The following is a 20,659-nucleotide window of genomic DNA, read 5'->3' on the forward strand; positions in this document are numbered from 1 at the left end:
TTTTCAAAGTAGTTTTTTGTTGAAATTGAACTTTGCTTGAACTTTCATTGTTATTTCTGTTGCTGTGCGTGGTTTTGGATCTTTATACACATCATACTTAAGTAAAGGTTATAGGTTCTCCAAAACACCAACATCCGGATTTTTATCGGACCACACCCCCTTACCCCAAACCGTTTTAGTTTGCCCCTCACTTACCGTCATCTGTGTGAGCTGAAGCACCATCCTAGAAGAAAACTACTTACTAAAATTTGGAAACAATTCCTCATTTACCATGCTATCAAACTATTTAGGTAGAATTTTTGGCGCAAAATATTGCATGCAAATCTTGCCCTATTTGCATAATATGGGAAAAGAGCAAAAAAACACACCCTACCATAACTTTAGATTCAAATTTTGAGACGCGCTTCGGTGGTACATGCCATTTTTTGTCGGTTTTGTATCTCATATTTTGCAGATTCAATTCTAGATATAGCTCAATTGGGGATTCATTACTCCCCAGGAAATGACTCCCTGGTTCTTGACCTTGCATTTTTTCACTAAAATCGCCACTTTTTTGGTCTATTTCCTCAAATTTAAGACGGTCATCAATGATTCTATGAGATATTGGTGTTTCCTGGGTTGGTATAGGAGGAGTGTAACTCCAATTCGTCGATTTTGTAAACTTTTGAATTGTAGTATGGTAAATTTGCATGTTTTTAATTTTTAACCGGTTTGAGTCAATTAACTCTTTTCAACAATTAAGTACCCAACTTCCGTTTCCTGACGAATCTTGAGCTTAATTGTTGTTTTTGTAGTTGGTGACTTCGTACTAGGTCGCTTAGACCGCTTTTTGTATATGACAAAATTTCTGATCGTCCGTAGTCATACCGTTTTTTGGATGCATCATAATTTTTCCGATTTTTCTAGAATGTTTAATTGCTGCGCAACTAAACGTTTTATCAGGACTCTATGACGGTCATGATCGACCTATGGTATCGGACTACTCATGGTAAAATTTTCAAAGATAAGCATAAACAGGTTCAGAAATAGCAGCTGAATATGTCTCCGCGCGGGGAGTCAAAACTCACTGGGGAGAAAATAAATCCGAACCCTTTACATATTTATCGTGAGAGGAAGCTGGTTCGGATTATGAAATATGTAAATTTGTACATACTCATATTGATGCTGTTTAAATTAGATCACGAATTATAAAAATGTTGCACGTACCAGAAGTTATATAATAATTTGCATATGTATGTATGTACATATGTACCGATACATGCATTCATACACACAAAGATCTTAACGACATTATTAAATTCATAGTTTGAGCTGTACTTATAAAAATAACGTTTGTTTTAAACGACCTGAATTTTCCTGGTAATGAGAAAATACAGATTTATTTACATAGCTTTAAAAGTGAACAAATACTTCTGGATGTATGTCAGGTTGGCCTATGTGTTTAGTGTAACACTGACATTTTGAAGATTATTTGGGAGACAAATATTCGCATGCATGTAAATATGTAGAACATTTAAGTTCATGTATTACATATATATCTATCAACTTATATACCATAAGTAAATACATTTGCCGTTTATTACACATAAATATGTAAATACATAGATAAATAATTTATAACGTCAAATATGCTGCACTTCTAACTCACTCACTCCAACACAATGCTTGTTTTCAAGTAATGAATAATATATGTAGTTAAACAATAATAATAATAACGTACAAATTATATTATCACAGAAGTATTTGCTTTCATGCAAAAAAAAATATAGGTGAGATAAATAACATTAAATTCCTGCTTGGAACCGAAGTTCGGTATTACCGAACTATTGAATTTCACATTTGAACTTCCTCCTCTTCAGTACTGACAAATTGGTCGACTATTTCTGCTCCGGAAATATTGGATTTTCGCGTCCTCCTCTTCGTTACAGTAGTTGGACCACCGGAAATCGATGCTGCCGCTGCCTCTCTTTTTCTCTGGGTTTGAAGCCGTTTTTCCACTAGAATCCGATACGGATAATGTTTCGTCCAACGCTCCGGGTCATGCGAGTATTTATGAATTGTTAAACTCGTACTGGTTTTGAACGATTTTCCACACTCGGAGCAAAGGAAACGGCGCTCTTCGCCATGAATTGGTCGATGGCTGTTAAGGTAACGCCTTTTAGTGAAACGTTTCCCACAAATGTCGCACATATGCTTTCCTGGCACCTTGTCGTGCACGTGTTTCACGTGGTGATTGAGGAGACGCCTGGGAATAAAGGAGTCAAATAACTAAATGCGTTTCAGATTAATTACACAAATTAATTGTTCAGTCGGATGCGTGGGTGCGAAAAACCCTGCGAACGCGTTCGCCGGGACAGACGGGGGGCAGGACCTTTTTTTTTTTAGGGACCTTTTCTCATAAGGCCCATGTTAAAATTTCCGGGATTTTGTCCCCCCGTTTGCCGGGATGAAACCGGAAATCGCACCCACGGTCGGATGTTAGTTACATAAATTGTGCAAAATTATTTTCAAAATTTATGATTTTACAATGAATGCGAATTTCACCAATTCGCATGGTGAGTCACTGATAACTTGTAAAATCTGTAAAATAATTGTATGTACTTTACAAAACAATATATATGTAAATCATGATGCCCTTGATCTGAGTAAGTTTACAAAATTTGGAAGTTTCATGAGAAATATTTGCAAAAGTTTGCAAGTTTTCATTACTTACAGATTTTACAATTTTATGTACCAAAGCCTGCGGGAATTTCCTCAACAATTAGACGGATTTTTTACTCAAAATTTTACCAGATTCACAATTTCGTAAAGATCCGAATAAATTTACACAAAATTACAAATAGATTTTTTTAGAATGACTCACAATTCTGAAAAAACTTTGCCACATTGGTGACACGTGTGTTCTCCTATTCCGTGCGTGCTCGCCATGTGCTTTGCGAGTCGCGCTTTGTGGTTAAAGCTGGAAAATAGTTTTCCACAATTTTCAACACGACATGGATGCACAACTGGCTGTAAAGATTCTGCTTCTGTGAGGACGTATTTATGACATCGGACCCGATGGTGTAGGAGGAGGTTGGAATCTGCAAATTTAAAGTGGCACTGGGGACATTTAATTTTCCTGTGTTCCGCAAGATGAGAATCCAACTCTGCTTGGCCACGATACTTGTCCTCGCATCTAAATAGATTTATTTAATATCATAAATTTAAAAAAATAGCGAGATTTTTAACGGGCGTACTCACGACGAACGAGGTCGTATCGTAAATAACAAGCAACCTCAAAAGATTTGTGAGATTTCGCAAATCTTAAATTTGACAAAGCTAAACCCAGTCATTGGGGGTATCCATTACGAGTTTGCATGTTCGCATAGCAATATAATTTTTAAAATTGCGAACTAAATAACTAAGAGCCTTAGAGATGCGCAAGTTCGCAATTGAAGCCAAAATTTTTTCGAACTTCGTTTTATGCTCATGAACGATGAGAACTCGTAAAAAACACCCTCATTATTTTGATTTTTTCATTTGTTTCCATGGATTTCTATAATTTCTATCTGGAGAAGACAAGTTTACGAAATAAAAACATCCCTATTTGCTGGGGAACTTTTGAGCAAAACCAAACATCATGGTTTTCAAGGAAAAATGTTTGGAAATTTTCACGAAAATTGTTGTGAGTACGCCGAGTATAAATAAAGTTCACGAACCCATGTCGTGGGCAAGTTTCCAATCGCCCTAATTCCACCGTTTTTACGTGATCCTCCGATTTGATATGTTCCTGTAGCACGGGAAGCGAGATGAATCGTAACCGACACAGTTTACACATAAAGGGCCACATCCGATACTTATTTTGTGGGATCTTGTCAATGTTTCGTGTGTTCATTTTGACCTTTTGCTTGTGTACTTTGGTGTCAGGGTGGTCGGATAAAACGTGCGCTTCGCATTCACTGAGCGAAGTGAATTCTTTGAGACACACAAAACAACCGAATTTCGGGGCTTGATTGTGCGCATCAGCCAAATGTTGGAGGAGATCGGATTGCACGGGGAATTTTGTATTGCAGACGCCACAGTTGTAAATAATTTTCTTTTTCTTTAGTTTCAGTGGAACTAATTGGGAAGAAATTGTTCGTTATTTGTCCGTTATGGATCATAGTAAATGTTAATTAAAGACTTTAATTATTAAAATTAAAATTACCAGGTTGAGTTAATTCGGTAGAAAAAACGTTCGCATTTGGAGTGGTGGAAATATTCTTTGCTACAGAATCCGTCCCATTCTTCAGAATTCTATGGATAGAAATTTAAAAAATATTTTTCTTTCCATGAATTTGACACAAATTTGCATAAATTCAATAATTAGTTCATATGCCATTTTTCTTACTCTTGCTCATTGTTTGATTCGTTCGTCATTTGAGATACCAAACCAGAGGGGACTGCTTCATCAACATTTTCACCAATAGCTTGCTCGACGACCACGTGTTGCGGAGACGTGTCCTTAATTTCTACCCTGGTTAAATTAACGCGAAAGAATCCTTGATCCCGGGTCGCTTCTCGGATTTCATCCTTCGTCATCGGGATCACCCACGGGATTAATTTGACATCATATCCAAATTCTGGCAGTGGTGGTAACGCAGATCCGTCCGGGTGATGAACTGTCTCCACGTGAGACGCTAATCGGTCCGTGGAGGTGAACGATTCCCTGCATTCGGGACACCGAAGGAGTGGATGACTTTCTATCCGGTGACGTTTTACGTCGCAAGATCTGAATATTTTTCCGTATTGGAGACTTAGAACTGGACTAGCGCAAAGGGTGAGACCTAGGTCATCAAATAAATCAATTAGTGTGTACAACGAGAAAATTTTATCCACTGAAAAACGATAGAATTTTTGTCATATTCAGCATATTGTTACGTGCGAAATGATTGAAAGGGACTCTACTCAAAATAGACTGGTAGGTTTGCCAAATCATATTTTGCCAATCTCGCCAATCTTTTGAGTTGAGCTTCATGATAGTTTGCGACTCTAAATATTTGAAACTTTGTCGTATTGTGTGTGTACCTGGGTGAATAAATTTCCGGTGTAAAGTGGCCTCCACGGGGGTATCGAACCTATCTGGACAAATGGCACAAGGATAATTCCCACTTTTTGTGGGGGTGGTGAGCTCAGGTAGCTTTCGAACCTCCGGGACCGATATCGGTTCATCAATGACTAAGGGCAGGCTAAAATTCCCTCCAGTCTTCGACGGGGTCACGAGGTGACCAAAAATCCTGCTTGCATAAACGGAGAACAAGTATTTTAAATATGGTGATAATTTTATTTACAGTAAAAACCTACCCCGTTTGATGTATTAATACACTAGGTTTCTTTACTGTCGGGATTTTAGACTTTTCAAAGCTGTGTGTCACAAATTGAAACTAATAAGTTACTTAATTAATTCGCCAATTAATTGTTTGACCCTCACCTTGGTTTTGGGATATATTTTTTCTTATCTTTGTGTTGCACCTTCAATAACTTGCTAATTTTGATTGGAGCAATGCTTCTTTTAGGAGTCGTTTTCGAATACGTAGCTACAACTTTGCCCTTGTGTAGCTTCTGAAATTCTGGAAAATTTCTGTAATCTTGTTTAACACCAGAAACTACTGAATTTGAAATTGCAGCGATGGAATTCGCAATATTTGAATCTGCACTGGTTATATTTTCAATACTTGAATCTGAATTCGCAATAGATTCTTCAACTACTGAATCCTCTCCAAATTCTAAGGGATCATTTCCAATTTCCGCTCTGAAAATATTCTCCGTCTGCTGTTCTTCATTCTCATCAAAGTCTACTCCTGCCCAGTCCGCGACGAAAAAGTTTTCTTGGTCCTCCTCTCCAGCGAAGTCTAGGCAAATTTGTGATAAATAAATAATTAAAAATCAGGAAATCTACTAATCAAAAATTAAATTATATAACTAACCACTCAACAATTGTTCGCGAATATTTCTGTAAATTTTTTCCACCACCAACTTTTCCCCGTCCTCCCCCTCCTGCTTAGCGAGGGTGGAATTCTGCACCAATTTCTTGACATTGTTCTTCACCTGGTCCAACTCCTTCTCCAGGCGGACAATCGCGCCATGTAATTGTTCCCCTTGGCCGACAAGACGCACACATGAGGCACAGAGGTCGATGTGCTGTTCAATCTCTTCCTGGCGAAAGTGTGTGTGCGAATATGGGACGACGTGTCCCAGCAGAAATTTCACTCGGGTGGGATACTTTTTGTTCTTTTGGGGAACAGGACAACAGCAAATGATACAGATTATCGGGACAATAATGTCCTCCTCCTCTTCTATCGCCTCGATTACCTCGTCGGTGGATAATTCTCCTGCAATAATTTTGAAAAGTTAAACAGTAAAAAAAGAACGTTCTGAAATTTGACGAAAAATGTACCTGGAAATACTGAGGAAACTTGATAATCTCGTTGTTTCTTGTCACGTGATATGGCCACCCTTCGCTGAGCCAACTTCTGCACGTGTCGTTTCCGTTTGCTTATGCGACCCATGATTTTGTATTTCTATTTATTTATTTAAAATTTGAAATTAAAACCAAGATTAAATAAGATTCTTATTATAAGAACAATAATGTTTTGCATTTGTGATCATCGTCTAATCTTACTTACCACCTTTTCAGTTCACAGTTAGGCAAGAGAATGTAAATATAAACTTAACGAATATTGTTATACATGGAAATTTGAATATTATTTTATTTTAACAATACACAATATTTTAAAACAATGACCAAAGAGGTGCACATTTTTATGAAAATTGAACATGTGTTGTTTGGTTGGCGGTTGTGATTTTCATGCGAACAAAGTCGAGTAATATTTTTCATGCAAATTTTAATGCACGCCTTGCATTCATGCAAGTTGTATGAAATTATGATGAAATTGCTAGTTTAGCAATAATCGCTTCATCGCTGATTTATTTCATCCAAAAGCATCATCTTAGTTTTCCGTTCTAAAGTTTTATTAGCTGTATAAGAAGTAGGACCTTAATATATTTACGATTTTTTTAGTATTTTTATGTATGTTTTACCTCAACACCTCCCATATTCTTATACTCGATTACTTATAATAGTGTACCTATACGTTAATGACAAGTCATCAAAAAAAATATTCACTAGTTCAGCTTCAAATCAGGTACTGTTGAAAAAATTGCAATCCTCAAAAATCCTCAGCGCTGCGGAAGGTTGCACAAATTATGAATTTAATAGTGCAATGCAACACAAAAAATATGAAGCGTTACCATGGAGACAAAATGTATCGCCCCCGGGTGGGCTCGAACTACCAGCCTTTCGGTTAACAGCCGAATGCGCTAGCCGTTTGCGCCACGGAGGCGAGCGATGAATAATTAATGAGTGAAATAGTGTCAAATTTTCAAAAATTAATGACCTATGAGACCGTTAGGGTGTTCTATTTACAAGGAAAGGTGTAATGAGTGCATTGGCCATCGTAATTACAGTGAGCAGAGAGCCCTAATGAGGGACTAATTAGTAGTAATTAGGTAAATAAGCAATTAGTGCTGATAGGGGAATGTATGTACATGTATGATGTCATCAAAAACGCAGAGTTTTCGCCATGTTAAGCTTAAGATAGTTAATCTAAGACTACTTCCCTACGTTTTCGACGACGTACTATATGGACGTCCCATACGAGATATATGAACTAATAATTTTTGAAAATTTGACATTATTTTAGTCGTTAATTATTCATCGCTCGCCTCCGTGGCGCAATCGGCTAGCGCATTCGGCTGTTAACCGAAAGGTTGGTGGTTCGAGCCCACCCGGGGGCGTTACATTTTGCCGCTAGTGTATTTTTTGCGTCGTAACGAAATAACATAACTAACTGAGTGTTTTGACATTGGCCTCCCGGTTTTATATAACTGGCTTTACTTTTGTATGTCTTGCATTTGGTTTTATGTATCATAAAAAAGTTAGCCGCAAACAACCCTCGAAAGAGTTTATAGATGGGTGACGCAATCAAACCGTAAAATTAATTTATGTATTTATCGTTCTCGGAGACGCTATAACTTGAAAAAGCTAAAAGTCGTTTAATTAATAGAAATGCTAGCGAATAATGCATGAGATCCATGAGGAAATTTTAGCATTGAGCATAACGCATGGAAGTACTCTAAAATTATTATTGAGTATCACCTCACTTGCATAAATCTCACTATGCCCCTTTTACGGCGATAAGGGCTTTCCTTGTTTCCATGTGTTTCGCCTATGTGTCAATTATGTATGCAAATGAGGTGACTAACATAAATAATTCCACTGTATGTGCATATGACGTATCCTCTATTTACGCCTGGATTCAAAGTTGATCACAATTTTATGCCCAATTTTTATGCCCAAATTTTGGCTTTTAATATAATTAAATGATAAAATTTGTGCAATAAATTCAAATCATGGCTTAATAGCTGACTACATAGTCAACATATTTATGTAAGAAGGTAGCTTAATTCGGCCTGAATTTTGTGCACATAGAAATATACATAATTCCTTAGGTGAACAATACCCAACGGCTTCTGGCGTAATAATTTTTAAATAAACCAGCAAGTTTTCGTCGATGGAATTATGTATACTTTATTTATGGTTGCCCTTGTCTAATCGGTAGATAAATACTGCATATAGTTTTGCAAATTCAATTAACCAATTTATTAATATTCGACGTGAAATGCCTTTTCATAACAGTGCAGATCGATTGATCGACCAGTATAAAAGAAATCCACGTAAAATCCAACAATCCAGTTTTGTAAATTTTGTTGAGCACTATTAAGAGAAAATAACATATATACATACACTGGTTTGAAAGTTAAATATAAATCCTAATTGTCTGTTGTAAAAATTACTGGGTCATCAATCAGAATTTCCACTGAGTGCAAAATCAAAACTTTCTAAATTGTGCAAAATCCAGAATTTATAAATACTTTGTGTAATATCCATAATTATTGCGGTGGATCGAAGTCAACCGGACAGAATTTCTACGGACCAAAATCACGTGCCCATTTGATTAACATTGGGGGCGGGCCGAAATTCAAATCAAATCCATCCGGTTGACTTCGATGCACCGCAATATCTTTAAACATTTTCGAGACGTCCTCTTTCCTCACAAGAAACAAATTCCAGTGACGTAACATATTCATAAATATAGAGACTGCACAAAAGTAATTTTTAGCCCGAACCAGGGCTTATGTAATTGTCATGTCCGTCTGTCTGTCTGTCTGTCTGTCTGTCTGTCTGTCTGTCTGTCTGTCTGTCTGTCTGTCTGTCTGTCTGTCTGTCTGTCTGTCTGTCTGTCCGTCTGTCTTTCGATAACTCTTGAACGAGTTGACCGATTGACTTGAAATTTTCACCATATGCATATTGGACAAAGTTAGGAAACGAGTTCGAAGATGGGCCAAATCGGTCAAGTGGTTGACCGGTGGGGGTCTTCGGAGTGGGTGGGGTATTATGCACCAAAATTTCAAAATTGTCGTAGAAAGCTGAAATTTGGCACAGAGGTTGCTAATGGCTCCTAATAGATAAATATGACTTCAGATTAGAAAAATTTTCATCTTGAGGGACCCTAGGGGTGACCCATACTGATTTTTAAAAATCGTCATATCGAGCTGAAATTTGGTGGATAAGTTGCTTATGGGTCTTAACGGAAGAATATGACATGTATGTATGTATTGGTGGGGTGACGATCCTGCCATAGTTGGACAGGACCGTCAGCTGCGCAAGCACTAAAGGCTTATTGCAGTCTCCCCGTATACACCGCTTTACTGTGCTAAGTCATGACTCTCACGATTTACAGATCTAACTTGACCTACAAACCGCCCTGATCTGATTATGAATTGAATTAGATCGGGCAGAGACATAGTCACTATTTGCTCTGGTGGCAACTCATGCCTCCCAAAGAGTTCTGACCTTAGGGCACAATACTTGTCGCAGGACCCAAGAAAATGAAATACAGTCTCAGGGCCACGGCCACATAAGCACATGGCCTCATCAACTAATCCCATTGTTCTGAGGTGCCCGTTTAAAGTACAGTGCACGGTTAAGGTTTGTGTTACTGATCGGAGATTCTTCCGATTTAGGGTTAAAGCTTACTGCTAAGCCCCGATGAAGGGGCAGAGAGAAAAGCTTTAGAAGTTAAACAGTTGCTGCTTTCCCAAGATTTGATATGCTGCAATCTTGCCCAGTTTACAATGCTGGAGATTACAGTGCTTCTGGATAGAGGAATAGAGGGCTGCGGGCCAAGGTACCCAGTAAGAGTACCTTCCTTGGCCAACAGGTCAGCCACTTCATTTCCTTCAAATCCATGGTGAGAAGGGATCCAATGAAGTGTTACCTTCTTAGTCTCCCCAATATGATTAAGCATCTCAATAGCCTCAGAAGTCAGTGATGAAACTGGCCATGGGCTAGTGAGCGCTTTGATGGCACCCTGACTGTCAATGAAGAAGTCAACGGTGCTATAGTTATGAGTATTGTCGGTCAACGTTTCAGAAGCCCTGATAATACCCATAATTTCTGCTTGGAAAACTGTGGGTGCCCATCCCAGAGGAATTGAGCACCTCACAGCTTCCTGAGCAAGATTGTTGTATGTGAAGTAGTAAGCCGCACCCGAACACTCACCCATCCGTGAACCGTCAGTAAAACAGTTCACGTCGGAGGCATTCATGGGCACGCTACCATCCTCCCAATCTTTCACCGAGCAGATAGAGGTTTCGAAGTTCCTCTCTGCTGGCGGATTAACAAGTTTCTCACACGGCATCTGGAATTCATCAATACCAGACGCCATGATTTCGACAAACTTGTTATGCTTTAACGCCCTCGTACGATCACCGCCGGCCCATTTTTTCCATTGGCCGTGGTGAGCGAGGCGATGGTACGTTCGTAGTGCAACTTGCTGAACCCGGATGTCCACTGGGACAAGTCCCAGTAGACACTCCAGGGCTGCAGTAGGAGTGCTAGACATTACACCGGTTGTACCAAGCATGGCACACCTCTGTACTCTTTGCAACTGGGCCATGTGGGACTTCACCTTTGTGGCCGGAGCCCACAAGAGTGACCCATATTCCATGGCCGGGCGAATTATGGATTTGTAGATCCAATTTGTAATTTTGGGGGAAAGACCCCAAGTTTTACCAATGGCCCTCCTGCACTGGGATAGGGCACGCATACCTTTTAGTGCCCTAGCCCTGCACAGTGGGCCCCAGTTCAACTTGTGATCCAATAAGACCCCAAGATATCTTACCTGTTTTTGATAAGGGATGGGAATACCATCCAACTTGATCACAGGAGCAATGAATTTGTATTTCTTAGTGAATAGTACCAGGGCAAGCTTATCATTGACTGACAAGCTCACCTCTTTGCACCAATCACTAACAAGATTTACTGCTCTCTGCACATGACTCCCCACTGTACCGAGGTCAATGCCCCGTCCCACTGTTGTGAGATCGTCGGCAAAGCCCTGTGAGTACAGTTGAGGGAACCGATGATGTAGTTTTTCCAGAATTTCACTTACGACCAGATCCCAGAGAAGCGGTGAGAGGACACCCCCTTGAGGGCACCCTCTCTCCACCACCCTCCCAATCTCGTAAGTAGAATCAGTTACCCAAGTGGTTCGTGTCCGAAGCATATGCTCAATATATCGAACACATACTTCGTTGACGCCAAACCTCCTAAGGCTACGGATAATGGTATCAGATCTAACCTCATTAAAAGCGCCCTTAACGTCCAACATCACTGCAATACAGTACTCGCTAGAGTCAAGGGCCCCCTCAACAAGGCTAACGATCTGATGAAGGGCAGCCTCCGTGGAAACGCCCTTCATATAGGCATACTGACTGTGTCTCTGCAGCCTATCAACAAGATCAGGCGTGCGGACCCAGCCATCTACCAGTTTCTCAAGTGTTTTGAGCAGGAAGGATGTTAAGCAGATGGGCCTCCAAGCGGACGCCCGTTCGTAACTCTCCTTTCCTGGCTTTGGTAAGAATACCACTCTGGACTCTCTCCACTTCAGAGGTGTATAACCAAAGGTCAGGCACCCCCTCATGAGAGGAACCAAATACGGAATTGACTCGGCTAACCCATGCTGTAAAAGGGCTGGAAAGATACCATCCTTTCCAGCCGCTTTTAGTGGGCCAAACGAGTTAATTATGTTACTGATTTTTGAAGATGTAATCATCAGATTTATAGATTCATCATCTACTTTACTATGATCAGGTTCCCATGGAACCCGTTGAGGGTCCCTCGGGAACGACTGGTCCAATAATAATTCATAGGTCTCAGAAAGGGTCCTGGTGTAAACACCATCACCCTTGTCCAGTGATCCCAGTTTGATTGTGCCATCGTTGCGAAGGATGCGCGAGAGTCGGGCAGCAACAGGTGCCTCCTCGACACTCTCACAAAACCTTCTCCACGAGGCAGTTTTCCTCCTCCTCATTTCGTAGGAGTAGTAGTTACGAGCAGCTTTGTATTCTGCCCATGCCTCCTCTCCTCCGAAGCGGGCAACCCGATAAAGCCTGCGAGCCTCCTTCCGAAGAGAAGTCAGCTCACGGCTCCACCAAGGTACCCTCTTCCTCCTGGATTTGGGTACTTTTTCAGGGCAGGCCACATCGTATGATTTATGGATAAAGTTACTGACCCTACTAGCGCTTGCCTCAATCTCCTCCGTAGATGACATTGGGCACGCCCTAGCAGGGTCAAGTTCCGTTAGTCCTTTTAATACTGATTTGTATAGGTCCCACCTTGTTCTCTTCCTGTCCCTATAAAGGGTGTTAATAAAGTCCGATCCCATGCATTTTTTGGAGCGTGGTTGTTACAAATTCAGCTGGAACTTTTGAACCAGTGAAGTTATTTATTTCAAATTTTTACCATGGGAGGAACAACTAAACGTGTAAGTCATGAGCATCTTAGAGTTGAGATACAAACATTGCATCAGCAGGGGCTTAAACCTACAGAAATTGTGCAAAAATTGGGCTGCAGCCGCAGAACTGTTTGGAAATGGAAGAATAAAAATTTTGTCCACGACAAAAAGCGACCAGGGCGACCCAGAAAGGTGTCACCTACCACAAAAAGAATGATTAAAAACAGACTTTGCAAGAAAACCGGTAGTTCATTACGTAATTGAGCAAGGGAGTTAAATGACTCAAAACGCTATAAAGAGAAGAAGAAGCAAATTAACTGTGTGACCGTGCAAAAATTTGTGAAAACTACGAAGTGGGGTCACACAGCTTACAAACTAACCAAAAAAACCTCTCATGTCACAAAAATATATCGATGACCGTCTGAAATTTGAAGAACTCCTTCAGAAAAGTGCCCATTTGAGTGAAAAAAGACTTGGTGAAGAATTGCGCAGTCACATCCTTTGGACTGACGAATCTATTATTGAACTATATCCAAAATTGAACCAACAAAATGTTCGTTACAGGACAGAAAACAAATCGGATGTACCATCAAGAGCGATCCCAAAATTCGGGCTTAAAGTTATGGTAGTGGGTGGATTTTGTGCACGTTGCGTGACCCCTCTACATATCATACCAAAAGGCCAATCAGTCAATGCAAAGCATTATATGGAAAAAATATTACCTATCTATTTCGATAGCATGGGGAACAAGGAAATATTTCCGAATGAAAGAAAATAGTTTTCATGCAGGATGGTGCTATAGCCCATACAGCAAAAGCGAGTTTGAGTCTCATCAAGACGCAAGTTTCAACGGTCTGGAGCAAGGGGGTGTGGGCCGCTAACGGCCCAGATTTGAATCCCCTGAAGAACCAGTGGTCCATACTTAAGGAAAATGTATACAAAGAGCCACAACCCCGGACGAGGGAAGAGCTAGTAAAAAAAAGTTCAAGATGTATGGAATTCGATTTCCAGAGGCACGTTGGAAAAATTAGCACAGAGCCTTAAACAAAGAGTTGAGGGCATGGTTAAAGTAAATGGTAACAAGACCAAATACTAAGGTAAATATGTCGAACATTTTTTGTAAGTATCACGGGTAGTTTTTTTTTATACTAGCCTTCACTTTTTTACAGGAAAAATGGGATCGGACTTTATTAACACCCGGTAGATGATAGGGTCAGGTGGACCAAGGCTTAGGCTGGTCGGAATATACCTGTGGTCAGAGCAACTTTCGTTGTCGTCGACCCACCAGGCCTTTATCCGGTCCAGCAAATGGGAGGATACAAATGTAACATCTAACACTTCTTTCTTATTCGATACAACAAAGGTGGCTCTGTGTCCCCTATTAATGGGGTGCAGATCCACCTGTGCAATGTAATCCAATAGTTGTGCACCTCTGCTGTTGATATTGGTGCTACCCCACATGGTGTGGTGTGCGTTGGTATCACTCCCTATCACCAGAGGTAGACCGTTGGTCTCACAGTATGAGACCAACTGACGCATCTCCTCTGGGGGCATGCATAGTTTCTATCCATGTATGCTGAGGATATCACTACCTCTCCAATACCCCCCCACTGGGTACGGATGGCTGTGACATCTCTACAGCATAAGTCAAGCAAGGGCCACACTTTGATGTCCCTACTTGTAATAATACATGATCTGCTGGAGTGGGCATCCCGACAAAAATAATGTAGGTTGCCACAACCCCCCAGACCTCGTATTTTGCCTTTATACCAGTACGGTTCTTGTATTAGGCATATGTATGTCTGCAACTCTGCTAGGGTACGACATAGAGAAGTCGTACCCTTTTTGAGTGTTGCAAGTTAATTTGCACCAAGTTCACACTTTTGGTTGTCATATTAAAAGATGACAACCCGGTTCGAAGAGATGTAGATGAGTGTGATGGTGTAATATTAGTGATGTTAGTGTTCGTCATTGTGAGTGAGGGTTATGACGCGAAGTTAATTTTGAGGGGGTGTTTCAGTTACCCGAAACACCAACTCATCAAAATAATAATTAAATTCGGCGGGCGGTTTTAAGGCCGCCACGCCAGATTTAGGAATACGACAAAAACAGACAAAACCTTGACCTGACCTTATAGAATGGGTCATCCTCCATGTGGTCGTGTCCATGCCCTGGTTGAGTCGAGAGATAGTGGGGAAGAGTACCTTGGCCAAAGGTGGTGTCGCCTCCCTGACCCAAAAACTCACTTTTGCTTCCGCTTCCGGTGGTTTGGGGTCACTGGTGGCGAATTTCCCCCCTTCAAGCTTGTCCACCTCCGCTTCAGCCCAAAGTTTGGTGGTGGGGTCACGGCATGTGAGAACCATGCCCCCACCCCGGATCACAAGTCCACCAAACTTGAGCAGGGTTGTCGCTGCTGCCGCATCGATGGCAGAGCGAAGTCCTACCTGGATGGCCTCTTGGTCTTTTTTAGAAAGAGGGCGGTGAGGGTCATCTTTATAAGTGATGACCACTTCACTACCCTCAATCACGACCTCCCGGTAGGTAGAGGGCCTCTTCTTCTCCCTCGGATTGTTGGAGGTTGGGGTCTCCCTGCCTCTCTTGTTGTTGGTGGTAGTGGAGGAAGAAGACCCAGCGTCTTTTTTGAGTGTGGGGTCAATTTCATGAAGATTGACCCTCTTCACTCTGTCCCCCCCCTCCGAGTGGGGTAGAGGGGAAAACCTTGCTTCCAGTCGCAGCGGCGCTGGTGGCAGTTGTTGTAGTAGTGGTTGGAGCCGTGATGTTGGTGGTGGTTGTGGCGGTGGCAGTGACGTCATCGTTGGATTTGGGGGCAGAAGGCACACCCCAAGCCCGCAGCTCCTTCGCGCGCCGCCTCCTCGCCCTCCTCTTCACCCTACGGTTGTTGGCACTGGTGGCGATTTGGGGTGGTGGCAATGGTCCTTCTCCATCGCCCCCCATCTCCATCGCCTCCCCCTGGCCTCCACTCACTGCATCCGCAGAGCGGAGATGCGCCTCATCAGAGAGGAGTGACTCCTCAACCTCGGAGGGGAGAAGTAAATCTCCCTCTTCGCCCTCAGGTTTGAGGATCTCCTCCTCCATCTCCTCCTCTCCTGCTGATTTCCTGGAGAGAGAGGTGAGTAAAATAATGTAGAACAGCCATAAGCCCACAAAATTTGGGCTTATGGCTGTCCATATAATTAAAATTATATAATTAATATAAATATATGGGTTGCAAAAGGGAGGAGGCCGGAGGTGAGGACTTTCTCCACACATTTCGTGTGGAGAAAGTTCTCTCTCGCTCCCACTCTCCCTCCCCCACAACCCAATACTTTCCTGGGAGCAGGCACTTCCTCCCATGTCAGGGTGGGTGTAGCACACTTCAATCACCTTGACATGGTGTCCAAAATTGGTGAATTTTATTTTTTGTAAAATAACAAAAAACTGGGCAGAATTTCCAGATGCTGCTCCTTTGAGCTTCGCGGTGTATTAAAAAATAAAGAATATGGCATGAAATTGGTAAAATTTTTATCTAGAGCGACCCTGTGGGGTGACCCATACCGATTTTTAGAAATTAGCATAGAAAGCTGAAATTTGGACCAGAGATGCTTACTGCTTTCTCATGAAATAATATGAAATTAAATATGACAAAAATTAACCAGAGGGGCTATAGAGGCGACCCCCACTGGGAAGTAGTCAAGGACAAGGATAGTAAATATTTTTAGAATTTGGAGCCTAGTAGTACGAAAGATTGATGCTAGTTAACCTACAAATTAGTGTAAAATAGTAGCACATAATTTTATGGAAAACTACTGACAAACACTAATCACTCCTGGTTCGGGCTAAGCAAAGCTGTACTGATAGGTTTTCTGATTGTGATTGTAATTTTCACTGGAAATACAAAAGGCGTTAGGACATGGTTTTGACGAATTCGCGGGTGAATATCTCTGGCGGGGAGTTGAATTTTGAACTGATTTTTGGCCAGTTGCAAGATAATACTCTCAAAAAGATATATTTAAAATTTTGGGCCGATAGCTTTATAAATGCCCCCTCCAGTGCCCCCAGAGTTGGAAGGAGCCAAAAAAACACTTTCCAAACTGAATTACTCATATAGCATGATAACCTAAGAGGTCAGAGGTGAATGATTGTTAATATTACAACCCTAGATAATCATTGCATGTAATAATAAAAGAATCCACAATGAATTACATAACGTTGGGCCTCCATCGTCGCTGATACGTTTTCATGAAAAGTGATCAATCGGACCGTGCACAGGAAAATTGACCTGCTGACCTTTAAAGCGGACCCACTAGGTCAAATGAAGATTGAGGGCAAAGCTCTAAGTGTCTCAAGTAATATTAAATTAAACAGTGAAGATTTTGTGTAAACAGTTTTGGAGAAGGACCCTAGCTAATCAGCTGACGGGGAATAGTAAAAAACTCGTGAACTAATTTAGGAAAATAATGGTCAAATTTTGTTGAAAACAAATTTTAATAACTTTTTTGTGTTCCCTGCTGCAGAACTATTTTACCTACAAGGTACAAGTGACAAAATAATAAAATTATTGCGTTTTGATTAGTTAAAAAAAATTTAAAGTTCCGCTTCAATTTCGAGGAGAACTTTTGTAACAATTTTATAGGGTTTGATGGAAACTCATTTCCTGAGGTGTAACCAAAATTTTATCAAAAGTACTTACAATGCAACATACAATTTCTACCTTGGATAAAAACCACGTTAGGGATTTTTAGCATCAAAGTCCTAAAATGTGGGGGCCTTAAAAGTCGAGGAGTTGCGTTCAAGAGAGCATTCCATTAAGACAAGTATGAAGCTAGACTACAAAAGGGACTTAAAAGATAAGCATGATACAAAAGTGGTTTTATATAGTGAAAAGCATGCTAAGTCCCTTGATAATAGTCGCAAAGACGATTTTTGCACCAGGACCTCAGAAAAAAATATTTTGTTCAACGCCATTTTATAAGAACACTGGTTTGGAAAACTAAAAAAGGACACCTCTCCAAATTTGACCTTTCCTCATTTCGCAGAGTACATAAAATCGGAAGCCAGATATGCTTACCTATAGTTTGAGACATGGGCTTTCACATAAAAAATGTTAGAAATCTCTACAACTAAAAACCATCCCGCAATTAAGGTATGAATTCGTCAAAACCATGTCCTAACGCCTTTTGTAGATTACATCCAATGTTACCATAGGTAATCCATCTACATAAAATCAAAATAAATACGAGCAACTAGTAATCTTACAACCTCGTACACTGTAAATCATCCGGTAGAGTCACATACATACACTCTTAGAAATCCAGTATTAAAATAATACCAAGCGGTATTCATATATTTGTATGACTCTACCAGCGTGGTATTGATAAATAATACCGTGTAGTAATACCCAGGTATTAAAGTTTTACAATATTGGTATCAAATTTTTACGGACCGGTTTAATGTTAATACCAAGCGGTAGCAAATTTAATACCGAGAAATCAATACCTGCGTGACTATACCGGATTTCTAAGACTGTATGTATTCCGTAGTGGTATTGATTTGGTAAAAATTCCCTACCGGATTAGTTATAGTTTGATTCTGAGTGGTAACGATTTCATTACCACCACATTACTGAACGGTAATTCCCGTTAATACCAGTGCCGATAGAGTCACATATTCATGTACTCCGTTCGGTAATGATTCGTAATGATTCAATACCAGTTAAAGAGTGTAGCAATCACAATCACAAAGATTTACTCCTGCGCAACCTCTCTAATGTCATTTACTAATCAAACAAGGATGGACCATGCCGGCATGTTTACCGCATTTGACGTCTATGCTAGGCAGATGCAACATTTTACCGAGCCCCCGATCCAGTGGTGCACTTCCAAGAAAAAATTCAACTTCGCCACGGGACAATTTAAAAATTATCTCTGGTATTTTAACACCTTTGCCGGCTTCGGTCTCTGCACTGTGGGTGGTCTCGTGGTCATACTTTTGTCACAACTCTTCAAATTTTATAAAGATCTCCATGCCGCGTATGTATTCATGTTTGTGGTACAATTGTCCACATCAGCGGCTGGATTTGCGGTTAACGTGGAAATGATTTTGTACGGGGAAGATTGTGTCAAGGGCTGGAACGCTTTGCTCGGGATGGACAAGATCCTGCAAAGTCGAGGTACATAAATAAAACCAATATTTTTAGTGCTGTCAAGGTAAATATCTAATTAATTACTAATTGAAGGGATTGTGACATAATCAGGACTATATGTTTCTGAGGATATTTCGCATTGCAAAACGTTTAGTGAATTTGAAATTTAATGAAAATAATTTGTCCTTTAGTACTTTACAAGATATATATGTATGTATGTATGAGTTCGTAAATTTACAAAGCTATGTAAATATAAAAACAGTCTTGTCATGCGATTTTCACGTTGTTTGTATGACTTATTTGTAATTTCTATCGCTTGCAAAATAATCTTGTCGGTGTTTCGTTTCTTAAGGGTTTGTAACATTTATTGCAAAGCAAGAGAAGTAAAAAATGCAACGTGTCCTTCCCAGCAGAGTTTTTGTGAATTTCACGAGCTAACTTTTTATTTTTATGTATGGTCAATTAGCTATATAATATGCAAGGGTTAACGAGAGAACGTCCGATGTTCAATACATATTAAAATTCCGATTTCTCACATTTCCTAATTTTTTTATATATATTTCCACATTTCAGCTCGCCATCACTCCCTGCGAAAAAGTCGAGTCTGGCAAATCCTGACCATATTCAGCTGGGCGTTCAGCACATACCCAATTGTATTCACACTGGCCGGAATTTACTTCCAGTTTGACCCGTACTACCACATTTTGTCCATGCTCAACGTCACCCATCCCGCCCCGCACATCTTCAGATTCTACTTAATCTTCACAGCGCCCGCCGAACTCTGCCGATTCATCTCCTTCATGGTGCTCTTCTCAATTAGCACGTTGCACATGCTGCGGGACGCGCTCTTTACCGAACAGAATCGCAGCCCATTTCGGATCAGCGGGACGCTCGCGGAATGGCAGTACCGCCAAGTTCAAATCTTAGTCGTAAACTTGGAAACGTATATCGGAAATATTTGCCTAGTTGCGCAAGGTCTCGGTTTAGCGAATGGGGTGCTGTGCAATTTTGTAACTTTAAAATTCTATGCGACCCTGCCAATCTGGTTTTATGTCATATTCCCTTCCATCGCGGTTATGATTTTGGTCGTAATTCACGTAATGATGCCCTGCTTGCACAGTGTGCTAGATATTTCGCAAAATCTGTTGCAAATTTTGTCCCGGTTTACTATATGTCAGTCGAAGCAGGGGAGGAAGAAGTCGAGCAGGGTGGTCAAGTCGTTGAAAAGTGTTACCATTTCGCCAATGTTGGCAGAGTACAAGTTTTTCGTGTATAAGAGATGTACAAAAGGTACATATCTTGTAATTTTGGTGACACATACGATAAATTTGATACTTTCGGTAAGACAAGATGCGATCGAGTCGGCGGCACATTTGTTTTAAATAATTCGATAATTTGATGTAAAAACTATTGTGTTTAATATTTAGACATGTATTCATTTGCCATTGGATGAGAAATTCTTCAAAATTTTAGATTTTAGAAGTGGGCGATACTTGCATTTGTTCGAAAAACATATATACATAGGACCCCCCCCCCCTAAAACAGATCACATGCTTTCCACACAGTCCCTTATGATACATATGAGCGCAGTTTATTTATATATTTTATAACGCCCGTTCGATTATCGTGAATTTGCTCA

General features: G+C 40.6%; 3 protein-coding genes and 2 non-coding genes across 5 annotated transcripts; 2 read left to right on the forward strand and 3 right to left on the reverse strand.

Annotated features, from left to right (window-relative positions):
• Nucleotides 1-1,351: 1,351 nt before the first annotated feature.
• LOC110860999 lies at nt 1,352-6,809 on the reverse strand. The gene is made up of 11 exons (XM_035860878.1): nt 6,645-6,809; nt 6,416-6,539; nt 5,946-6,350; nt 5,450-5,870; nt 5,323-5,382; nt 5,047-5,255; nt 4,370-4,805; nt 4,187-4,275; nt 3,699-4,098; nt 2,864-3,175; nt 1,352-2,245 (listed from the first exon to the last, which is right to left on the reverse strand). The coding sequence occupies exons 2-11, from the start codon at nt 6,525-6,527 to the stop codon at nt 1,834-1,836; spliced, it is 2,856 nt and encodes a 951-aa protein (XP_035716771.1). The 5' UTR covers nt 6,528-6,539; nt 6,645-6,809; the 3' UTR covers nt 1,352-1,833.
• A 478-nt stretch (nt 6,810-7,287) lies between these two features.
• On the reverse strand, nt 7,288-7,361 carry Trnan-guu. Its single transcript has one exon. It is a non-coding gene; the product is annotated as a tRNA-Asn (tRNA).
• Nucleotides 7,362-7,741: 380 nt separating this feature from the next.
• On the forward strand, nt 7,742-7,815 carry Trnan-guu. Its single transcript has one exon. It is a non-coding gene; the product is annotated as a tRNA-Asn (tRNA).
• Nucleotides 7,816-10,106: 2,291 nt separating this feature from the next.
• LOC110861000 lies at nt 10,107-15,974 on the reverse strand. Its single transcript, XM_022110113.1, has 4 exons — nt 15,560-15,974; nt 15,083-15,513; nt 14,128-14,279; nt 10,107-12,777 (listed from the first exon to the last, which is right to left on the reverse strand). Exons 1-4 carry the CDS (start codon nt 15,972-15,974, stop codon nt 10,107-10,109), a joined length of 3,669 nt encoding a protein of 1,222 aa, XP_021965805.1.
• Nucleotides 15,975-18,397: 2,423 nt separating this feature from the next.
• LOC118439489 lies at nt 18,398-20,296 on the forward strand. The gene is made up of 3 exons (XM_035860816.1): nt 18,398-19,047; nt 19,594-20,030; nt 20,141-20,296. Exons 1-3 carry the CDS (start codon nt 18,576-18,578, stop codon nt 20,294-20,296), a joined length of 1,065 nt encoding a protein of 354 aa, XP_035716709.1. The 5' UTR covers nt 18,398-18,575.
• The last annotated feature ends 363 nt before the right edge of the window (nt 20,297-20,659 follow it).

Source organism: Folsomia candida, unplaced genomic scaffold, assembly GCF_002217175.1.
Source record: "Folsomia candida strain VU population unplaced genomic scaffold, ASM221717v1 Fcan01_Sc037, whole genome shotgun sequence".
Taxonomy (NCBI): domain Eukaryota; kingdom Metazoa; phylum Arthropoda; class Collembola; order Entomobryomorpha; family Isotomidae; genus Folsomia; species Folsomia candida.

Coding starts and splice junctions, on each gene's coding strand:
- LOC110860999 (XM_035860878.1), bottom strand. CDS start 6,527: ATGGGTCGCATAAGCAAACGGAAACGACACGTGCAGAAGTTGGCTCAG. Junction 6,351..6,415: donor AGTTTCCTCAGTATTTCCAG/GTACATTTTTCG, acceptor AAATTATTGCAG/GAGAATTATCCACCGACGAG. Junction 5,256..5,322: donor GTATTAATACATCAAACGGG/GTAGGTTTTTAC, acceptor TTATGCAAGCAG/GATTTTTGGTCACCTCGTGA.
- LOC110861000 (XM_022110113.1), bottom strand. CDS start 15,974: ATGGAGGAGGAGATCCTCAAACCTGAGGGCGAAGAGGGAGATTTACTT. Junction 15,514..15,559: donor ACTCGGAGGGGGGGGACAGA/GTGAAGAGGGTC, acceptor CACTCAAAAAAG/ACGCTGGGTCTTCTTCCTCC. Junction 12,778..14,127: donor GAAAGTTGCTCTGACCACAG/GTATATTCCGAC, acceptor CACCCTTTATAG/GGACAGGAAGAGAACAAGGT.
- LOC118439489 (XM_035860816.1), top strand. CDS start 18,576: ATGATTCAATACCAGTTAAAGAGTGTAGCAATCACAATCACAAAGATT. Junction 19,048..19,593: donor CAAGATCCTGCAAAGTCGAG/GTACATAAATAA, acceptor TCCACATTTCAG/CTCGCCATCACTCCCTGCGA. Junction 20,031..20,140: donor ATGGGGTGCTGTGCAATTTT/GTAACTTTAAAA, acceptor CTGCTTGCACAG/TGTGCTAGATATTTCGCAAA.